The 20,858-nt window shown below is 41.4% G+C and overlaps 1 protein-coding gene across 1 annotated transcript; it reads right to left on the bottom strand.

Moving 5' to 3' along the window:
* Window positions 1-3,162: 3,162 nt before the first annotated feature.
* On the bottom strand, window positions 3,163-20,841 carry LOC109523027 (inactive pancreatic lipase-related protein 1-like). The gene is made up of 13 exons (XM_019881865.1): window positions 20,732-20,841; window positions 20,585-20,639; window positions 19,160-19,311; window positions 18,922-19,041; window positions 17,890-18,024; window positions 13,483-13,591; window positions 13,149-13,268; window positions 11,790-11,906; window positions 9,596-9,714; window positions 6,674-6,803; window positions 5,391-5,505; window positions 3,745-3,912; window positions 3,163-3,281 (listed from the first exon to the last, which is right to left on the bottom strand). The coding sequence occupies exons 2-13, from the start codon at window positions 20,637-20,639 to the stop codon at window positions 3,212-3,214; spliced, it is 1,410 nt and encodes a 469-aa protein (XP_019737424.1). The 5' UTR covers window positions 20,732-20,841; the 3' UTR covers window positions 3,163-3,211.
* Window positions 20,842-20,858: the final 17 nt, after the last annotated feature.

The following is a 20,858-nucleotide window of genomic DNA, read 5'->3' as shown; positions in this document are numbered from 1 at the left end:
CTTTACAGTGACTTTTCTGTCAAGCCAGTCCAATCGGAATTTATTCTTGACATTTGAGTCAATTTCTAGGATTAAAGACTCCTGATCTTTCGTCAAAAATTTCATAATTCCGCTCAAAACGATCCCAGAACAATGAATTTGCGAGACGAACAGGCCGCCATGAATCAGGTAAAGCAATATGTTACATGCAATTTGATTGGTCCAATCGCTTGTAGTTAACCAATCGCTGGGCCGTTTATAATCGAGCTAAGACTTCCGCAACAAATAATGCCTTCAGTGATCTGATTAGTTGAAGCTTTCATACACGTCCAATCGCAGGGCTGTTTACAAACGGAAAACGGAGAGACTGTTCGGGAGAGCTCGTGAAAACTCGACGATAAGGTACCTGACCGCCCCTAAAATTTTCTCAACGGATTTAGACGATTCACAAAAATGATCAATTTAAGAAATAAAACGGCGGATTTCCGCGGATCCGCGGAAAATTGCCATGTATGCAAGAGTCATTTGAATAGGCTGTTGACAGCCAGATTGCGGAGGTACGATTTGGACGCTGCGATCGATTTTATTGTTCAGCAACTGCAACGCTCTGGGAGTGATCATGGTTACCAGTGGATGTATACGAAATGAAAACATTTTCTCAAAATATCACTACTTAACTTGGTAGAAAATAAAAGCGTCAAATGCAATAATTTCTGGGTCTTCGAAGGCACTGATTAGGTCAGTGAGAAGGGAGTCTTTGAAGGTGCACTCGATTTGTTTACCCTTTTGTCCAAAAAGGAATCAGAGCTACGTCATGTGCACGCTGTAAATATTTTGTGCCCACAAAGTCATAATTCGTTCACACAAAATAATAAGGCTGTGCACGCACAAAATAGTAAATATTCTGCATATTTATGTGGTTTTTGCGCACAGCCTTTTTTTTTGTTTTGTTTTCCCCCCCAAATGTCATGTCTGGGGCTCCGTACCGATCCCACACTGCCCGCACACAAGTCTGCGATTTATTCGGCGAACGTGAAATTGTAATTGCGGAGAAATGTGAATTTCATGTCAAATCAGCTCAGTTTCTCGGATGCATCGTCGAAGCGGGACAACTCAGACATGATCAGTCCAAGATTCAGGCGGTGGTGGAGTGGCTTCCTACCACTAACAGAATGCAGCTTCAACAATTCCTAGGATTGGCCAATTTCTATCGTAGATTTATCAAGAATTACAATCAGAAAGCATTATCATTTAAAATCCCGTTCTCTTGGAACTCTAGTGCTGACACAGCATTTCAGAATTTAAAGAAATCATTTGCCAACCGCCAGTTTTACATCATCCCAACACTGAAATTCACTTTGTTTTAGAAGTGGATGCTTCGAATTCAGGAGGTCGGGTGGTGTTGTCCCACCGCTTCCCGGTTAACCAGAAACTCCATCCCTGCGCTTTCTTCTCTCGAAGACTGACCCCAGCACATTCCGTGGGTAATAAAGAACAGTTTGAGATCATAATTGTTAGGGAGGGGCCAGCCAGGCAGCCTCCTCAGCCAGGGTGCTCTGCACCTCACACCTGAGACTCGTCAGCTCATCACCCACCTGTTGCTTATCTGCTCGTTTGGACTGGTACAAATTGACTCACAGATCGTTCCTCAGTGCAAGTTCGTGCCGTCACCATGCTAGTGGACTCTGTTGCCATCTCCTGCAGCTTTAGTTCCTTGTGTGGACAATGGACATTCCCTTGTGGACTCCTTGTGCTTTACCTTGAGTGACTTTGCGAATACTCTTCAATAATCTACGCCAAGTGTTGGCTTTAACGATACCTGCCTGTTGTCGTGCTATTGGGGTCACATCCAAACCCTAACAATAATGGCACTCCAGGAATGGAGACACTGGCTAGAGGGAACCAAGGAACCGTTCACTATTTACACAGACTATAAGAACTTTGCCTACACCCGAACAGCTAAAAGACTCAATTCACTCCAAGCCGTTCTCACCTCCACCTCGACAATGGTCCCACATCTCAATGGGCTTCATGACTGGTCTTCCGTCCTCACAAGGCAAGTCCGTCATACTTACCATTGTTGACCGTTTCTGCACTCATTTTCTCGCTCTTTCCAAGTTTCCTTCTGTCTTAAAAACTGCCAATCTTGCTCATTTAACCACGTTTTCCATATCCATGGGATCCTGTTGGACAAAGTCTCAGACCGGGGGCCCCAATTTGTTTGTTCATTCTTTCCAAGTTCATGTTTCTGGAGTCCAATTCTATTCTGTCCGCAACTTTCCATAAATCTGACACTCTTGGGGATTAAAAAAAAAAAAAAAAAGTGCACTGTGGAAGCTGCAAAGTCAGACATCCATAAGTGCTTCCTCACCCCGCACCACCTGTACAACATCAAGAAAATTATCTTTTTGTGACCTTTAGGCTGTAGCCCATTGTTATTGTCTAATCAAATGGCAGGAAAGCTCAAATTGTTCAAAATGGCTGCCGTGTACTGACTTGAAGCAGGGTGACCTTTTGAGCTTCCCTGCATGGACTCCTTGTGAAATGCAGAACTCATGTAGAAAGTGTTGGCAATGTGTCATTACAGTATATCTAAAAGAACTTTCTACCCGTTTTATATTCCTGGTTGAAATTTGAAAGCAATCCGATAAATCTCAGAAGAGTTTGTAAATCTATGGCAAGTCATTACAGACTAATGTCCTGTTCCCATTTAGGTTGTGCTATGATTAAGAACAGAAGTACGGAAAGTAGCAGGAGAAATCTGTTGTTTTAAATCTTTTGCAGGATTCACCCATGTGCCCAATTTTTATTCCACCAGTGGGATACAATTGCTACAATTTTGAACAAGGTTTGGTTTCGTCTGCTGTATCTGCAGGCAGCAGTCGCTCATCTGTAAGGCCGTGTGTTGTGGAGTCAGAGGGCCCACGTTCAATTTCCTCTTTGAGCTGCTTGCTGGTTATTGTTGAGGTGCCCTTGAGCAAGGCACTGCCCCGCCCCATGGCTCTTTCATTCTGAATGTCTCCTTGCATGCCTGCGTATGAACAATCTGGTCCTGTATGTGGTGTGAAGTATTAAACATACAGTGCAGTGTAAACTGAAAATTATGAGATTTATACGTAAGATCTCATGTTGTCAGGCATCCACATTAATTTGTATATGGTGAATGAGTGAAGAAAATGGAAATAAACTGAATTCATGATATTTATTGAAAGGCCACTTGCGTAAATTGTGATTACGCTTGGCATGGAAGCACAGATTGAATTACGTTCTCTGCGACGTTTTGTGTTCCACAGAAGAGAGTGCTGAAACAGAGCAAAAATAGAGATTAACATACAATGTTAAAAGGCTCAAATTGACATTGACGTCGTAATTGTAAGTGTATTTAACCTTATTCTTTAAAATGAAGAGAAATATTCACATTAGGGGAGCACTGACATGCCAAAACACATACATTTAATTGACTAAATAAAGATATTCAAGGAGGTTTGTGCCTGTTTCCTCCAACATACGTGTGCACTCCTTTGATGGCAGTCCAATGCTGCCATCTCGTGGCAAAGCAGAGTACTTCAGCATATTTACTTGGAGAAAGCAGTTCAACTGCCAAAAACGTGTCGATTCCAATCATCTGATTTGTTTTGTAGGTTTAAAGTAAAAGTGGCGATGTGGAAAGAAAAAGTGACGATGTGGGCACACACGTGGGAAAGTAAAGTGATATGCTAATGTGGGGATGTTTTCTCTTCAAGTAATCACATTTGTTTTGCTTACACTTTCTTGTCTTTTGCCCTCAGCAGCTCCACTTTCGACGCCCCATATTTTGGATTCAAGGGGTTGAGGATGTGGTTGTTCCACCGAAATTTGACTTCCTTTACGGGACTTACGTCAACCTCGGCGTCAATATGCACTTCGTAGACCTTTCCTGGCTTCATAGTGCCCCTGAAAACAAAGGGCACGGATTTGAGAAAATATTGGACTTTGTTTTGATGCTCGATATTAAATTTTGTCTGGGTCTTTTTTTTCTTGCTACAATTCTTCTGACCTTTGCTTCCCCCCAAAGTCAGCTGGGAAAAGCTTCAGCTCACCCTACTTATGGCAAGTGGCATACAAAAATGATATTGCCCAGAAATTTTCAAGAGGCAGCCATAATGAGGAGGGAGATATTATGATTCAAATTGTGGTGACAAATGGTTCAACTGTCCTTTGTAATCTCCTGCACTGTACACCTAGCGACCAGTTCAAATGGGTTTATACAAAAAAATTATTTTATTTTATTTTTTATTTAAAAAAAAAAAAATTATTGCTCTCTAGCTTCCCCTCTGGTTGTGAAGTCTTGACCGTAGAACCTCTGAAGCCCCTGAAATCATACAAATCTGTCATTTTAATCTTTTATATAGCCGCACCAACATTTGCATTTTGCATTTTTTTTCTCTACATAACTTACAGCATATGAACGTAAAGTATTATTTGGCACATTTAGCTTGTTCTTTGTCTTTTTTTGGAAACATTTCAAACAATGACCAGCTTTAACACGGACTGTGAAGAGAAGAACAACATGCAGAGAACAATATAAACTGTTATAAAACTCCAGGAAGAGTCCAGTGGTGTCTTAATACTTGTTAAAATTGAGTGCTGTGTTGTTTTTTTATCTTTTAAACTGCATAGGTTCTTCACACTTGTGTGACTGGTGACAATTACCGATAGTACTTCAGACATTACTCGTGCAGGTACAAAAGATTAAAGATGGTGAAAGATTAAATTTAGAATCAACAACTGACTCAGATTTGATCTTAGTTTTACTGTTTGGTGCCTATGACCATCTTTGTTACTGATTATTGCTTTATTGTTGTAGATATGTTATTTGCTCCATGTACAGCACTTTGTATGCAGCAATGGCTGTTTGAAAGTGCTCTATAAATACAGTTGAGTTGAGTTGAGAACTAATTGTTTTTTTTTCCATTTTAATTAGTTTCAAAATACAAACAAATCTGAAGTTGACCAGTGTTGTGAATGGATCATGTTCCATCTCAGTTTTAAAAATAATAATAATAAATCCCGTGTTTGTTTGGTATTAGTCACGATTCATGTCCTTTGGGCAAGTCCCTCATCAAATGGTAATGTATCTAAAGTATCTTGTTTGAGTGATTGATCGATTTATTGCTTTGAATGTTTTCAGAGATCTTCTTCCAGACTGTAGACTGGCCAATGGCATTGTCGCGTATTGACAGTCAAGACGACCTGAAAGAAGGCTTGGCTCAAAGCAACGCAATTGGATACAAGCCAACTGAATTAATGAAATCCTTGGTCCATTTTAAAATCCTACTTTTTAAAGCACAGACCGGAGGAAATCTGGGACAGTCTGTGATTTCCTGAAACAAAACCCATTAGAGTGGTCATAATTTTCTGAAATGCCTTACACGTGAAGTTGGTATTCCTTTGTGCTGTCGCTTTGTCCAGCGAGAGCCACATACATGAAGCCTGGGTTAGACCAGCTGGGACCATCCAAAGTTAGCTTCAGATTGTAGCTGTAACCTAGGAACAAATTAATTGAAAAACAAGTGTTCAGATGATCTCAACATTTCAAAGTCAATGTGAAATTTGTACTTTTTCTCAATGCTATTGACAATTTTTATGACACCTTTCTAATAAGGTATGTTTAAAGAACATTTGTCATGAAAAAACATTGGCGCAACCAATAAACAACGTAGCACCTTAAAGTGATTTCCCATAACTGCTGTGGCTGTCAAATGGTTGTCAGTCACTGATCAATTAAGTAACATTGTGCATCCATCCATTATCTGAACCAACCGCTTTATCCTCACAAGGGTCGCGGGCGTGCTGGAGCCAAGCCCAGCTGACTTGGTACACCCTGAATTGGTTGCCAACCAATCACAGGACACACACAGATGAAAACGCATTCACACTCACAATCACATCTAAGGACAAGTAAGAGTGATCAATCAACCTTCAGTGCGTGTTATTGGAATGTGGGAGGAAATCGGAGTACCCAGAGAAAAATCCATGCAGGCAGTGGAAGAACATGCAAACTCCGCACAGGAAGGCCGGAGCACGGATTCGAACCCACAAGTCAACCACCGTGATACTAACATTGTGCATCGGATTGAAAATTTCATGCTCATCTTTCACATTCTGGCAAAAAAAAAAAACCACAACTTCTGTTTTTGCACTTTTCGTTTTCAGTGTGACTAACTTCTGCTGTAAAAATATCACATCGTCAATATCCCTGTCTTGCTACCTATGGATTCTTGAGCTTTGAGATTCTTACTTGAAGTCATTTAAACTTAAAATTGAAATGCTTAGCTAGTAAGCTATTGGCCTCTGGAACTGTCAAAGCGGACATAAAAAAACGTTAAGCTGCCAACCATGGTTTGGTGTACTGCACTTGGGTTCGACACATACCTGTTATAGTATATATGAAAACAAAATGATCCTGATATAATTTCCTTTACAGCGACAATAACAATCAGTGCATATCTGACACCTTAACAATGGTATTAAAAAGTTCATTGTTGTGGTTGTCTGTTGAAGCAGTTTGAAATAAACTGCTCTATTTGAGGCATCGCTATTGTGGACCAAATATTTTGTATTCTCATTTGAGTGCGGATGCTCATCGCCAGGTTTTGATAATATCACTGTTTTTTACAATGGTCATATATTCTGGGTTCACCAAGGTACTTACGTGCAAAGGGTTTAGCATTGCCAGTGTTGAGGAAGTACTTTGTCTGTGAGGTCATATTAGTCAAGGGGAACCTGTCCGCGTAAAGGCCCATCAGAGGACATTTGTCATCAGCGCACGGGAAACATTTTCCCTGGAAAGATAAGGCAAGGCAGCTTTATTTATTGAGCACATTTCAGACACAAGAGATTTCAATGTGCTTCACATAATCAAAAATACATTTAAAAGCCTTTGCAAAAAAAAGTGTTGAAGACATTTCAAAGCAAAGACTAGAAATAAAAAGTAACGTTTTTTCCGCACTATAAGGCACACCTTAAAGTATTCATTTTTCTCAAAATCCGACAACGCGCCCTATAATCCGATGCGCCTTATATATGGTGTTACACAGTCTCTTTACATTCCCCATTGAGTTGTTTCCCTGTTTGTGTTCCTATGCCATCTAGTGGTGATTATTAGCAGGAAGCAATTATAACCTAAAAGGTTTCTGCCTGACACGAATTGACATGTGCGTTCGCCAAAAACACACTCAGACAACTGCTTTGTGTGCTCTGCGCAACTATTACGAAATGAAGATAATACCAGAAGCATAGTTAACTACTGACTAAACAAAGGAAGGAGGAGACAAGCAAGACTTCTAAAGATAGTATTTAGCCCTTTGTGGATGTGAGCCGACGAGATCTGTGTGCTTTTTTTGTCTTCATAACTTTTGCCTTTCATCTATTGTTTTGTAATGCCATTTGTATTTATATGTTTCATGACCGTGTTTGGGATCAGTTCTCATTTGTTACAGCTGCAGCAGTTGTGAAGGCTCTATATCAGGCATGTCCAGCTCCGGGCCTGGAGGGCCACTGTCCTGCCTGTTTTCTAGCCATCCCATTTGCAACACACCTGATGATGTGTTTATTATTTTACTTTATGTTAACTGTTTTGTTAAGCGCTTTGTTACAGCTGCCGCTGTTGTGAAAGCGTTATATAAATGAGCATGTATTGTATAACTCATCAGCCGGCTCTGAGGCAGCATTAGAACGATCCTGATTACTTGAATCAGGTGTGTTACTCCTGGGAGAGATGGAAAAAAGGCAGGACAGCGGACTTGAGGACCAACTTTGGAGACCCCTGCTCTATATAAATAAAGCTGGATTGTATTGTATTGTATTGTATTCTCTTTAGAGTAGCACCGTCTAGTGGGTACATAGTGCAACTGCAGCCACTATTGGAGCTTCTATGCACCTGGAAATGCAGTGCACCCTATGTATGAAAACAGTTTTAAAATAGGCCATTCATTGAAGGTGCGCCTTATGAACTGAAGACCCTTATAGTGCAGAAAATACGATAGTTTCCAAAAATGACCAAAAGTGCTTTATAACCCCTTAATCACAGCTCTGGGGGTAGGGGGAGTATCATTTTTAACCTGGATTTAAAAGCATTTACACTCAGTGCTGACTTGATAAGAACATGGCGAGGTGAGTTAAAAGGTAGGGTTAGTCATCGATTAACGTCTTTACGGATATGGTGCAGCCCTGCTGTAGCAGAAAAGGGCCTTTCTGTATTGGTATGCTGTACAAGAATGTTCTTTGCAAACACTTACTGACAAAGTCATCAATTTATTTTCTCCATGCATTGCATGTACAGTAACTGTGTGGGAACCCAATGGATTTGTTTTGCCCAGCATCTCCCAGCTTCGAGGAATAACATGGAGCATACACAATGCTGGCTTTGATCAAAGGCAGGATAAAGTGCCATTATCACCAACAGCTGCAGATACAAGTTGTCCCAATGGAAGACACAAAGGAAGCCTGTTTATATCTCCCCTCTGCTGCAACAAAAATCCAACCTCGCCGAATCAACTTCTAAAAGCAAATAAATTGTTCACAGCCGTATCGGTGTCACATTGCCGCAACAGGTGGTGGCTCCATAAACACGCTGCGATGGACATACCACCCTTCCACTCTTCTCCAATTCTTTCTCAAAGCTCGGACACACTTTTTACACGGGCAGCCAAAATGACACAGAATGAATCCAAGTATGGAGATGCATTTAATTTCCACATCTTGCTTCCTCCAAAAGAATACCAAGACATTTTGGACAATTGTTTGCTGAGTGGACTCTTTCAGTTCCAGCATGGCTGTGCCCCAGTGCAGTCGCTATCACAGCACAAACCTATTCAACTTTCCTCTATTTTGATTTGTTTTAGGTGTAATGATAAGGTGACCAATTACTTTTGGCCAGTGTAAAAAAAAAAAAAAATCCTCATCTGCAGCTGATATCACCCTATATTCCAATACCTAATAATTACTTTAATGTTTCTATATTTAAAGTTCAAGTTACGAGGAATGAAAGCAAAAATAACAATACAGTCCTCACTGTCTGTGGTTGGAGAAAAGTAGATGCTTGCAGATATTTTACACACATTTGCAAATACCGTACTAAACAGAAAATGAATTTTTACAAGAACAATTCATGTGCTCCAAGAACTTGATGATTGTAATATACGGTATATGTGGAAGAGTTTGTGGTCATTGATGAAGAAGCACTAAATAAATATATTCATTATTTTGTTGCTCATTTGATATGACAAAAAATACAATGTATCGGGCATGCTCGGTTTATGACAATCCCTCGCTAGGGCATTTTGCGGCATAAGAATATCTCAGCTTGTGACACAAAACACACTCAGTTACGACTGTACTGACTGCTTTTCATTTGTTTGCTTTACATTTATAATCTACACGTTTTTATGCCGATATTTCCTGTAGGTATGATTTTACTACTGCACCAAAGCGTGCACCGATTTACTGTCTGTACACATTTGGGTCAGGTTAGGTTGCTGCTTTAAAAATCTAACTGTGCCATAAACAGCGAACCCCCTGTAAACAGTCGGTAAGCATTATCCGTTAATGGGTCAGTTTGAGTAGAAATACTTACAGCTGCGAAAGTGGCTGCATCGGAGCAAGGGAACCCAACAAAGCCTTGAGGTTTAACCATACTCTCCTCGTAGTACTGGTAGGCACGGATATGATTGCAGGCATCAAACCTTTTCGTACCTGGCAAAGAAAAGGATATATTAGAGCGCCACGAGGGCAAAACAGTAAGTGAGTAAGTTGGTTTATTTCTTCTTGGTTTTCACAGTGTTTGAAGACTGCACATGATGACCAATTGCAAATTCCAAATCCTAGTCTGAAAAGGTCAAGCCTATTGATGGAGCTGAGGGACAGGGTTACGACCCTTCCTCATGATGGCAACTGAGGAACAGTCTAGCACAAGTGTGGGAGTTGAGAAGGAGCAAATAGTGGTCCACTACTACGATCTGGACTATCTAGCGAGTACTATCAGCGGGGTGGGGGTGAGGTGGGTTGGGGGGTTGGGTTGGACAAGCGAGTACCATATTTTCCGCACTACAAGGCGCACTTAAAAGCATTCTATTTTCCCAAAAGCCGACAGTGCGCCCTATAATCTGATCCGATGTATGCAGTATATGGTGTCACAGCCTCTTCATATTCCCCATTGAGTTGATTCCCTGTTAGTGTTCTTATGCCATGTAGTGGGGATTATTAGCAGGAACCAATTGGAACCTTAAAGGGTTCTGCCTGACACTAATTGTCATGTGCATTCGCCAACACACACTCAGACAGGTAACTACTTTGTGAGCTCTGCGCAGCCATAAGATAAGATAAGATAAGAAAGCCTTTATTAGTCTCGCAATGGAGAAATTCCCAATTCACAGCAGCAAAGTTATGAAAGAGAAAGTAGAACAACAAAATATAGGAGCTGCTGGAAAGGCAGCCACTCTCGCGGCGCCATTTTGAAGTCAAAATAACAAAAATAACACAACACAACACATAGGACACAGACAGTCGTGCAATCTTCACATGATGAAACGAAGATAACCCCAAAAGCATCATTAACTACTGACTTAATGAAGGAATAAGGAGACAAGTAAGACTTCGAAGGATATTTAGCCCCCTGTGTATGTGAGCCCACGATGTTTGTGTACCTTTTTGTTGAATCAATTGTCTTTGGATTTTTTGTCTTTGTCGTTTTGCCATGCCATTTGTATTTATATGTTTCATGTCTGTTTGTGACTAGCTCTCATGGCTTTGTTACAGCTACAGCGGTTGTGAAGGCTCAATATAAAGTAAGCGATATTGTGTTGGATTGTATTGTATTCCCTTTAGCATACCTTCATCTAGTGGATGCATAGCGCAACCGCAGCCACTATTGTAGCTTCTATTCTATGCGCTTTACACTGCAGTGCGCCCTATATATGAACAGTTTTAAAATAGGCCATTCATTGAAGGTGCACCTTGAATCCAAGCGCCTGATAGTGCAGAAAATATGGTACAATCACTCGGGGAGACGAGCAAGTGCTATAACGGGAGGACAAGCGAGGATTAACACAAGGAGGACAAGCAAGTACTATCACGGGATGAAAACGCGAGTATTATCACGAGGGTGACAAGCGAGTACTATCACGAGGGGGACAAGCGAGTACTATCACAGGGATGAAAAGCAAGTACTAACACGGGGGTGGGGGACAAGCGAGTACTATCGCGGGGTTCACACGACACAATATGGCGCGATTGGAGTAAACACTCCCAAATTCCCACTGCCTTGGTACAGCCCAAATACTGGAAATGAATGAACCAAAGCAAAGTATGACGAAGTTCCTGACCATATGATTGAATAGTGGCCACGAATGAAATGGATCGATGATGGTTCTGGTGAGGAACTCATTTGGATGCACTAATTGAGAGGCAGTTGTACCTAGGACACGTGAGGAATTGGGGCTGACAAAGAATAAGACGATACACACGACACACCCAGCCCAAGGTACTGACTCAGCACAAAACATAAGACCCCTCGCCCCCTTTTTTTATATTTTCTCATCTCGTTGCAACAACGATAATTAATTGATGTTGTGAGTCTTAAGTCACAACTTCAATGTTGTACTTTTGTGGACCCGTTGAATTAGCTGCACGTAACAGTATTGAACATGATTTGTTGGCTTAAAAACAGAAAATAAAAAGAAAAGACAAACTCATCATTTTCTTCCAAGTCAGCCCATTAAGCTCCCAGCTCCTACGAATATTTGTGTGTTTTGCATGTCAGTTCAACTTACCCTCCCAGATAGCATCCAGGTCTGTTGGATTGCCTTTGTTTGCTTTGCAACCAGGCATCAGCTCTCCTCCGTTGGGGTAGAAGTCAATATGGCCAATGGGTTGGGACATCCCAAGACCTGCACGTTTGAAAAAAAAAAACCAAGATCAATCTTTTTGTATATGTTTTGTTTATTGAAAAATAATCAAATTTTTCTTTGGATCAAGACGTGAGCAGTAAATCCCACACACAACAGAAGTCAAGGAAAACAATTTCAAATCAAATCACTCCTATCATTTTTTTAAAACTGTCATTTTTCAGGCTGTGGCTACAAGAAGTCTCTAAACACTCTCCACAAAAACAAAAATCACAAGAAGCGATGTTAGAAGTCAGATCATCTGTCTGTGCTTTTCTGAGTCTCCAAAAACAGTTAGGAGGATGAACCTTCAGCTTGAGAGTCCCTGTGAAACCATTCTAAAGATTAGGAGGGAAATTTAAACTTGTCTGACTTTACTGTTAAAGTGTTACATCCCATTAACAATAATATCCATCACACTGGGTAATCCGATCGCAATGTGCAGATTTCTATCACAACACATCCTCATCTCTACCAACTGTGTCTCTCGCAAACCTATTGGTTGAGGCAGAAGTTAGGACTCTTTAAGGTATGAATACTGTGTTATGAGTATAGTTCTTATTCAATATAAAGTCTGCTTGAACTTGCGCAAAAAGCCAGAATGACGTCACTAAATTAAGTAACCCAGCCGCTGGGGGGCAGTGCCCTCCCCTGGGGGTGCACTGTTCCCCAGTGCCGGTCCCAAGCCCGGAGAAATGGGGAGGGTTGCGTCAGGAATGGCATCCGGCGTAAAACTTTTGCCAAGACGACCATGCGAGTTGGTAGGACGGTTTACAGGGGCGGATGGAAATTGCTGACTCGCTGTGGCGACCCCTGAATAGGGACGTGCCGAAAGGAGAAGAAGAAGAAGAAGACGTCACTTGCTTGAACTTGCGCAAAAAGCCAGAATGACGTCACTAAATTAAGTAACCCAGCCGCTGGGGGGCAGTGCCCTCCCCTGGGGGTGCACTGTTCCCCAGTGCCGGTCCCAAGCCCGGAGAAATGGGGAGGGTTGCGTCAGGAATGGCATCCGGCGTAAAACTTTTGCCAAGACGACCATGCGAGTTGGTAGGACGGTTTACAGGGGCGGATGGAAATTGCTGACTCGCTGTGGCGACCCCTGAATAGGGACGTGCCGAAAGGAGAAGAAGAAGAAGAAGACGTCACTAAATTAAGTAAACACATTGTGCGAGTAAATAGATTCATATTTATCCAATCCATAAATCCAATGTCCACTTTAATCATTTCTATCAACGATTTCGGTACCAAGTTTTGTGCTGAAAGGATGTCCGTCAGTGTGAATGACATCTACAAAGGTGGCATCAGTTGTATCCAGGCGCACTGCTGCATCTGTGTCATGGAAGTACGGCTCAGTTGGGTCCAGTCCTGCAGAGTGACCAAAAAAAAAAAAAAAAAGCGGATCATGACGCACGCTGGCATTGCTCTGCTGCTTCTCTTCATCACAAATGTTGGTATTACCAAATAATTGTAACATGGACAAGGACTGCCTTTTAGATGAACAAAATGCAGAGCACGTAGGTGCATGTATAGATCTAAAAAAAAGAAGGTCAGAATGGTGTTGTGTGTGCGTTGGGTTTACCTGTGATGCGTGCAAGGCCGCTGATTTTGCTCCCAACTTCTCCAGCAACATGAGCGCCAAGGCTATGACCAATAATTTGGAACTGATTCGCTGTCTGCTTGTAGTTGCTCTGGCCAGGAAATATGTTCAACTTAATCATACTGAACCACCAGCTGTTGACAACACAATGTCGTTGAAACCTTTCTTTATGCTTGAAAATCCCTACATTTTGTTTTGCAATCAAATTTGGGATCATTATGACAGCATACTTCTGTAATGTATGCACAGTGTTGAAAATAAAGATGTAAATTGGCAGAACTCAAATTGATTTTGATGAAATAGAATTGCTGTTAAAAGTGGGTAAATCCAGCCATCCAAGTTCAAAATACTGAAATTTCATAATTTTTAATGTAATATTTTATATAATGCTGTATATTCATTATTCGTCATGATAGGTTTATATAAATGCATGCACTACTCACAAAAAGTTAGGGATATTTGGATTCCAGGTGAAATTTATGGAAGATGTAAAAACGACAGTGATATCATAATATAAAAGGAGGACATTCCATCAGAAGGGTGCACTGATGATTTCCTCATCTCAAACAATTCATTGAAACAAAAGTTAACAACAATGGTGGGTGTACCACAGCAAAAAAATTCACTGTCTCAATAACTCGGCATTGCCATTCAGCATCAATTACAGCGTGACAATGATGTCTCATGCTTTTCGCAAGGCGACTTATTGTCTGCTGAGGCATGGCATCCCACTCTAATTGAAGGGCAACCCTTGGGTCATTGAGGTTCTGGGGTGCGGAGTTTCGAGCCTCTACATGCTGACTCAGCTGATCTCACAGGTTTTCAATAGGACTCAGGTCTGGAGAAAGTGAAGGCCATTGCATTGGAGGTACACCAGTGTCCAACAGCTGTTCCCTGATGATGTGACCGTGCTGAGCAGGAGCATTGTTGTCCATGACGGTGAAATTCGGCCTGTGGTGTTCATGTCGGGGCACAATCACTGGATTAATAATGTTATTCGGGTAGTATGGGCTTGTTACTCTACCATTCACAAAGTGTAGGCCAGTTCTGTACCAACTGGACACACCTGCCCACACTGCCGTCACCAAAAGCTCATCTGGTGACAACAGTAGCTGATGCATAGAGCTCTTCTTGCCGTCTCCAACATGGTTGGTGCCCATCATTTCTACTCAACGTTGAATCAACTTTCATCAGAGAAATGCACTGAGGGCCACTCGTTCCTCATCTAGCGTAAATGCTCCCTGGCCCATGCAAGACGATGACGCCTGCACCTGGTGGTGTGGTCAAGTACCTTTGCAGGTCGTCTAGAACGCAGACCACGCTGATGTAAATGGTTTTGAATGGTCTGACGTGAAACTTCGGTGCCTCTCACAACCCTGGAGTTGAGTGGCATTCATCATCCGGTTTCTCAGGGCATTGTGCACAATGTAGCGCAGGATGTAGCCAAAGGATGTCCACTTCTACATCTTTCTGTGACTCTTCCAGTCTTTCTGTATCTCTGTTGCAACCGGCTAATGGCACTCTGTGACACTTCCGTCTGAGAACGTTCTGTTGGAAGCATCACAATGTCAAGGTACTGTTGATCCATTGTTAGGTGTCGTCTTGGTCTTATGACGTCAAAATGGGAACAGCATGATGACAGCGACTGGTTAAACACCAGCTCTAGTTGAACCAGAACTTTTATTGGTTGATTCAAGGATGAAACACCTGTTGTGAATTTTGCCATGAACAGAGAGAACAGCAACTTGTGCCAAAAGTACGGAAACATTTAACAGTTGAACATTCAATGCATCCAAAAGCTTAGAGAAGGTCACATTAAGTTCACCTGTAAAGATTTGAATGCATTTTATATTCGTCCTGAAATGCCACCTGAAAGCCAAATCTCCCCCACTTTTTGTGAGTAATGTGTGTGTGTGTGTGTGTGTGTGTGTGTGTGTGTGTGTGTGTGTAATATATATTTACACACACACTGTATACACACACACACACACACACACACACACACACACGTTATCTGAACTGCTGTATACTCACGAGGGACAACCTGGAGCTTAGGCGGAGTACACCGTGAACTGAGTGCCAGCTAATCACAAGGAACACATAGACAAACAACCATTCATACTCACACTCACACCTAGGGACAATTTTGAGGGTTCAATCAGCCTGCCATGCATGTTTTGGGGATGTGGGAGGAAACTGGAGCACCCGGATAAAACCCATGCCGCCATGGGGCAGCGTGACGGTGTGAATGAGGGTGTGAATGGTTGTTTGTCTCTGCACACCCTGCGACTGACTGGTGACCACTTCAGGGTATAGTCTGCCTTTCTCCAGTTTCCTCCCACACTCCAAAAACATGCAACATGGTAGGTTAATTGAATACCGTATTTTCCGCACTAAAAGGCGCACTGGATTATGAGGCTCACCTTCAATGGATGGCCTATTTTGTAATTTTTTTCATATATTGCACGCACTGGACTATAAGGCGCAATCTACAATGCATCCACTAGATGGAGCTACAGGTACGTCTTTGTCGTCTCTGTGCCTTCTCTTCTTCCGTAAGACTCGAGAGGCGTTCATGACCGCCTCCAAAAAAATGTAAATCAATGATTACTTCAATGAAACTATGAAAATTGAAAATACAGTCCAGTAAATATTCCCATCCCCGGGATTCAATGAAAAGGAATGTCCTTCACCCGTAATAAAAACCTATGCATTAACATTTTGACTACGATATTACATGTTACCGGAACTTACGTAAGCGGAAATTCCACTAGCCGTAACCCGGATGGAGGCGTAATGCCGCGGGAGCTTAAATACATGCAACGCCCACCCGATGCGACGGAAAAGACACGACACTGAGACACATTTTCACTTTGCGTTTTTCGATCATCAGATTCGAAACGACAACGTGTAAGTGAGTTTTTATTGCCGTGCGTTTTACTGTAATTGTGAATGATTTTAATTTTATTCACCTACGTCCTGTAGAACGCGGTACTAGCTTAAAAGCAGCACCCACTCGACACGACCGAAGAAACGTGTTCGCTTCGCCGTTTTCATTCATCAGATTCGAAACAAAGACGTGTAAGTGACTTTTTATTGGGGTGCGTTTTACTGTAATTGCGAAAGATTTTAACTTTATTCACTTACGTCGTGTAGATCATGGCATCGAAACGTAGAAGAACTGTAATGACTGGAGCGGAGCGAGTGAAATGCATCCGTTTGAGCGAGGCTGGACACAAAGTTAAAAACATCCAGCAGACACTTGGAGTTGGAAAGACGCAAATCTACGAAACTTTAAAAAACAAGGCATCGATTCAACTCCTGATGACAAGCCACCATCCAGCATTTCCTTGAGCATAGCCGCAACAGAACGATCAGATGTCAGTAAAATGTAGGAAACTGAACTGTCTCAGAAGTGTTTGTTATTTATACCTTTGTTGTGTACTGTCCTCACAAACTAGGAAATCACAAAATAAATTCTGTAGTGGGGCAATAGAATTTATTTTGTGATTTCCTCGCTTGATTTTCTGTGTTGATGCATTATTTTCAATTTTCGTAGTTTCATTGAAGGAATAGTTAATTTACGTTTTTTGAGGCGGTCATGAACGCCTCTTGAGTCGAACGAAGAAGAGAAGGCAACGGAGACAGACAAAGACGTACCTGTATTTGTTGAGACTGTGAAAACCAATAATAAAGTGTGCGTTTTAAAAAAAAAAAAAACAACACCACAGCTCTCCTTTTATCGGAGCTGCAACAAAAACTTATTTAATAAAGCAGTGACACAGTTCACTGAACCAACAGGAAGTTATAACATTGTAAGCATTTCTCCAGCAAGGAGCCATCTTGAGGTTGACATATTACCATAATGGCCATACACAAGGCGCACCGAATTTTAAGGCGCCCCGTGAGCTTTTAAGAAAATGGAAGACTTTTTGGTGCGCCTTATAGTGCGGAAAATACAGTACCCTAAATCGTTCCTTGGTGTGATTATGAATGTGAATGGTTGTTTGTCTATGTGCGGCCTGAGATTGGCTGGCAACCGTTTCAGGGTATCCACTGCGTACTGCCCAAAGACAGCTGGGATAGGCTCCAGTACGGCCGCGACCCTCGTGAGGATAAGCGGATGAGAAAATGGATGGATGGATGGAAATGATTCGGTTTGATTGGATGTCTTCTGTCATGTTTTGATTCATGTTATTTTTTCATTGCATATGCTGTTTTGTTTATCTGACATTGTCGTACTATTCCAAAAATATCTTTGTCTTGTGCTTTTCCAATGTTTCATTCATTTAGTTCATGTTCACATCTCCCCTTAAATTTTCCATGGAAAATCATTTCTCAGAATAATAGTTTGTGCAGTTTGTGAGTGTGAAGGGTCAGAGAATGTACCGTGAGAAATGTCATCATGAATGCCACCTGTGCAGCCAGCACTCTGCCATTATTGGCAGCCTGAGCATACCGAGTCCCCACGCCCTTTTTCCACTCCACAGCGATGCAGTTCACATTCTCCCACTTCAGCATAACCTGGATATTGGAAGGAAGTTGTCATTTTCCTCAAGCGATATTAAAATTTTACTTTTAGGTATGAAAGGGGGTTGGTTCACTGAAACGACACAACCAATCTTTTTGCAGAGTCTGCACAAAAGGCATGCACCATTTCACTACCAGTGCAATGATTCATGCTTTAAAGGCCAGTAGATAAAATCACATCATATCATGAGAAGATTTCCATAAGTGACAAACTGCACTTTACTACTGCTGCTTTGTGCTGTATTTTCCGTTTTAAAAACCTGAATCTAATTTTAAAATCTGAATACAGAGTGCAGTTTTGGAAAGTGAGCTCATACACCCAAAGTTGAGCTTTTCACTTGAACAGTGCACTAGTTTTATTTAGCAAAAGGAATAATTCCTCCCCCCCGCACCCTCGAAACGTCAATATGTTATGGGAATAGTCGTAATTGAAACACATGGATGTAGAATTCCATCACAATGGTAAGTGCATCATTCTGAGACTAGCAGCTGTTGTTTTCCTCTCGAGACCTGCCAAATTATGGACATAGCCAACTGAAATATGATGTAAAACACTTGTGGAGATTTATTTGTATAAAAATAGCCTTGGAAAACATGCTTTTTTTATATATATAATGACACCGTTTCACATTCAATTAAATTCAGAGAACATTAGGAAATAAAAGAAATATTTTAATGGTGTTCTTAAGAAATCTCTATGGTGGGTTAGTTTAATTATCAAGCTCATGTCCCATCTTATCAAGATTTTTATGTAAAAATATTTTGACTTTATTCTCATCTAATATATTACAACTTTTTCATGTAAACTCAATTTCAAACGGCATATATTTAAGCTGATTAGCATGCAGTGAAATCCAAGGCCCAACTGGGTGACTCGAGCACTTTTCTAACCTTGCACATCTCTTGTGGCCAGTCCTCATCTCCTTTATGCAGATAACCAGGAATGATGAATCGAGTCTTTCTCATACCACCGTAGTTTGACGCATGGATGTTTGAGTCAGTCTTAATCTCCTGGAAGGTTCAGTGACAACTAAGCAAACTGCTTCAGGGCTGGTAACTTGGTAAAGGAATCATGTTGTCATATTATCAAAAGAGAAAGGAATTAAAATGAAGAGGAGCGCCTTCTTGCCTGGTAGTAACGGTTTCTTTGGGTGAAGAGAAGGAAGCGGGTGCCTAACTTCTCAGCAGCCCACGGGAGGACACTGGCAGGTCTTTGGGTGGTTCCCCCCCATGGAGGCTGGTCATTAAAGCAACCAAGCTCCCCGAGACAGACCTCGGCAGCTACACATATGGAGCACAAGCAGCTACATCAGAAATTTAACAGCATGCGGGAGTCCGTTTCTGGCCCTCAGTAGACCATCTAAGCATCCGTTTTCTATAACCCTCAGTCTGTTTTGGTTTATCAGGGGCACAGTCCTATTCCATCCAACTTTAGTCAAAAGGAAGACTACATCACTGACTAGTTGTTAGGTAGAATAATCTACAACAGTGGTGTCAAACTCATTTTTGTCGCGGGACACTTTGGAGTTACGTCGTCCCTCGGAGGGCTGTGATGACAAAAAGTGAATTAACGTTTCATCACCCATCGTATTATTACTTGTATACACACACACACACACACACACACACACACACACACACACACACACACCAAAAAAATTGATCGGTGACTAGTTTTGAAATCAGTCAACTATTTGTTTGTTGCCTGTTCAATTATTGTTCGAGTGAGTGTAAACAGGGTAGGAAAATGATTATAAATTCTCAACATTATTTGTTACACATGACAATTTGGCATTTCGGTACAGATTTTAGCAAGCATCATGGAAGTTGACACCCACAATTTGCTTTAGCGGGCTGCATAAAATGACATGGCGGGCTGAATCTGGCCCTCGGGCCTTGAGTTGGACACCCGTCATCGACAATAACATACTCAGCGGAGTTACTTAAGGATAACTGAGAGCAAATTATTGGGTAATGATGAAGGAGTGAACACTTCTAAACCCAAAAACTGCTGAAATTCCCTTTAATAATGGTAGTCATCATTAATTATGTTAATTTATGCGAAGACACTGATCATGTCAATGATTTCGCACAATAAAAAGGAAACAGAGACGTATCAACATGCAACACTTTATTGCTATAAATCTTTGTCAGTGTCCACATTTTCAAATGATCGCTTTTGCAACATTCCTAGAAATTCACAATGTCCCATTGAGGTGAGCTATTTTTGGAAGCGGCTCATGGGCCAGTCATGCAGTCCTTGGGGGCTACCCGGTGCCCATGAGCACCACCTTGTTGACCCTCTGCACCAAATCCACTACAACAATGTCGCAAGGTTACAAACAATCCAATGATAAAATAATAATAATAATAATAAATCAATTTCAAAAGTCGGCTGAAAAATATAATATTCTTTACCTTTGATTTATGTGCAGTGAATCAACACATTTTCAATTTCTTTAAAAAAAACACACTAACTTACTATCCACCTGTGCTATAAACAAACAAAAACATCATATATGTTTCTGGCTTGTAAAATCAAGAGATAACTTACCATAAGATGCACCAGCAAGTAAGCAGAGCAGACTTAAACTCCACAATGGCGACATCTAACATTAAATTGACAGGAGATTATTTTGTTATTTATTTCCAAAAAAGTAAGAAAGTGATGCAGCAATGCATAATGATGGAATTCATTTACCGTAAAGTCAGGCAAGAAGACTGCAAAACAACACTATCTTCAATCTGGGCTGCTTTAAATTGTGCAGCCGGGTGCATTAGTTCACATGAGCTCATGGGAAACGGGCAGATGGCAGAAAAACTGGTCA

This window comes from Hippocampus comes, unplaced genomic scaffold (genome assembly GCF_001891065.2).
Source record: "Hippocampus comes isolate QL1 unplaced genomic scaffold, H_comes_QL1_v1.1 scaffold36, whole genome shotgun sequence".
NCBI lineage: Eukaryota > Metazoa > Chordata > Actinopteri > Syngnathiformes > Syngnathidae > Hippocampus > Hippocampus comes.
The sequence above is the reverse complement of the archived record's forward strand: the minus strand, read 5'-3'. Positions and strand labels throughout refer to the sequence as shown.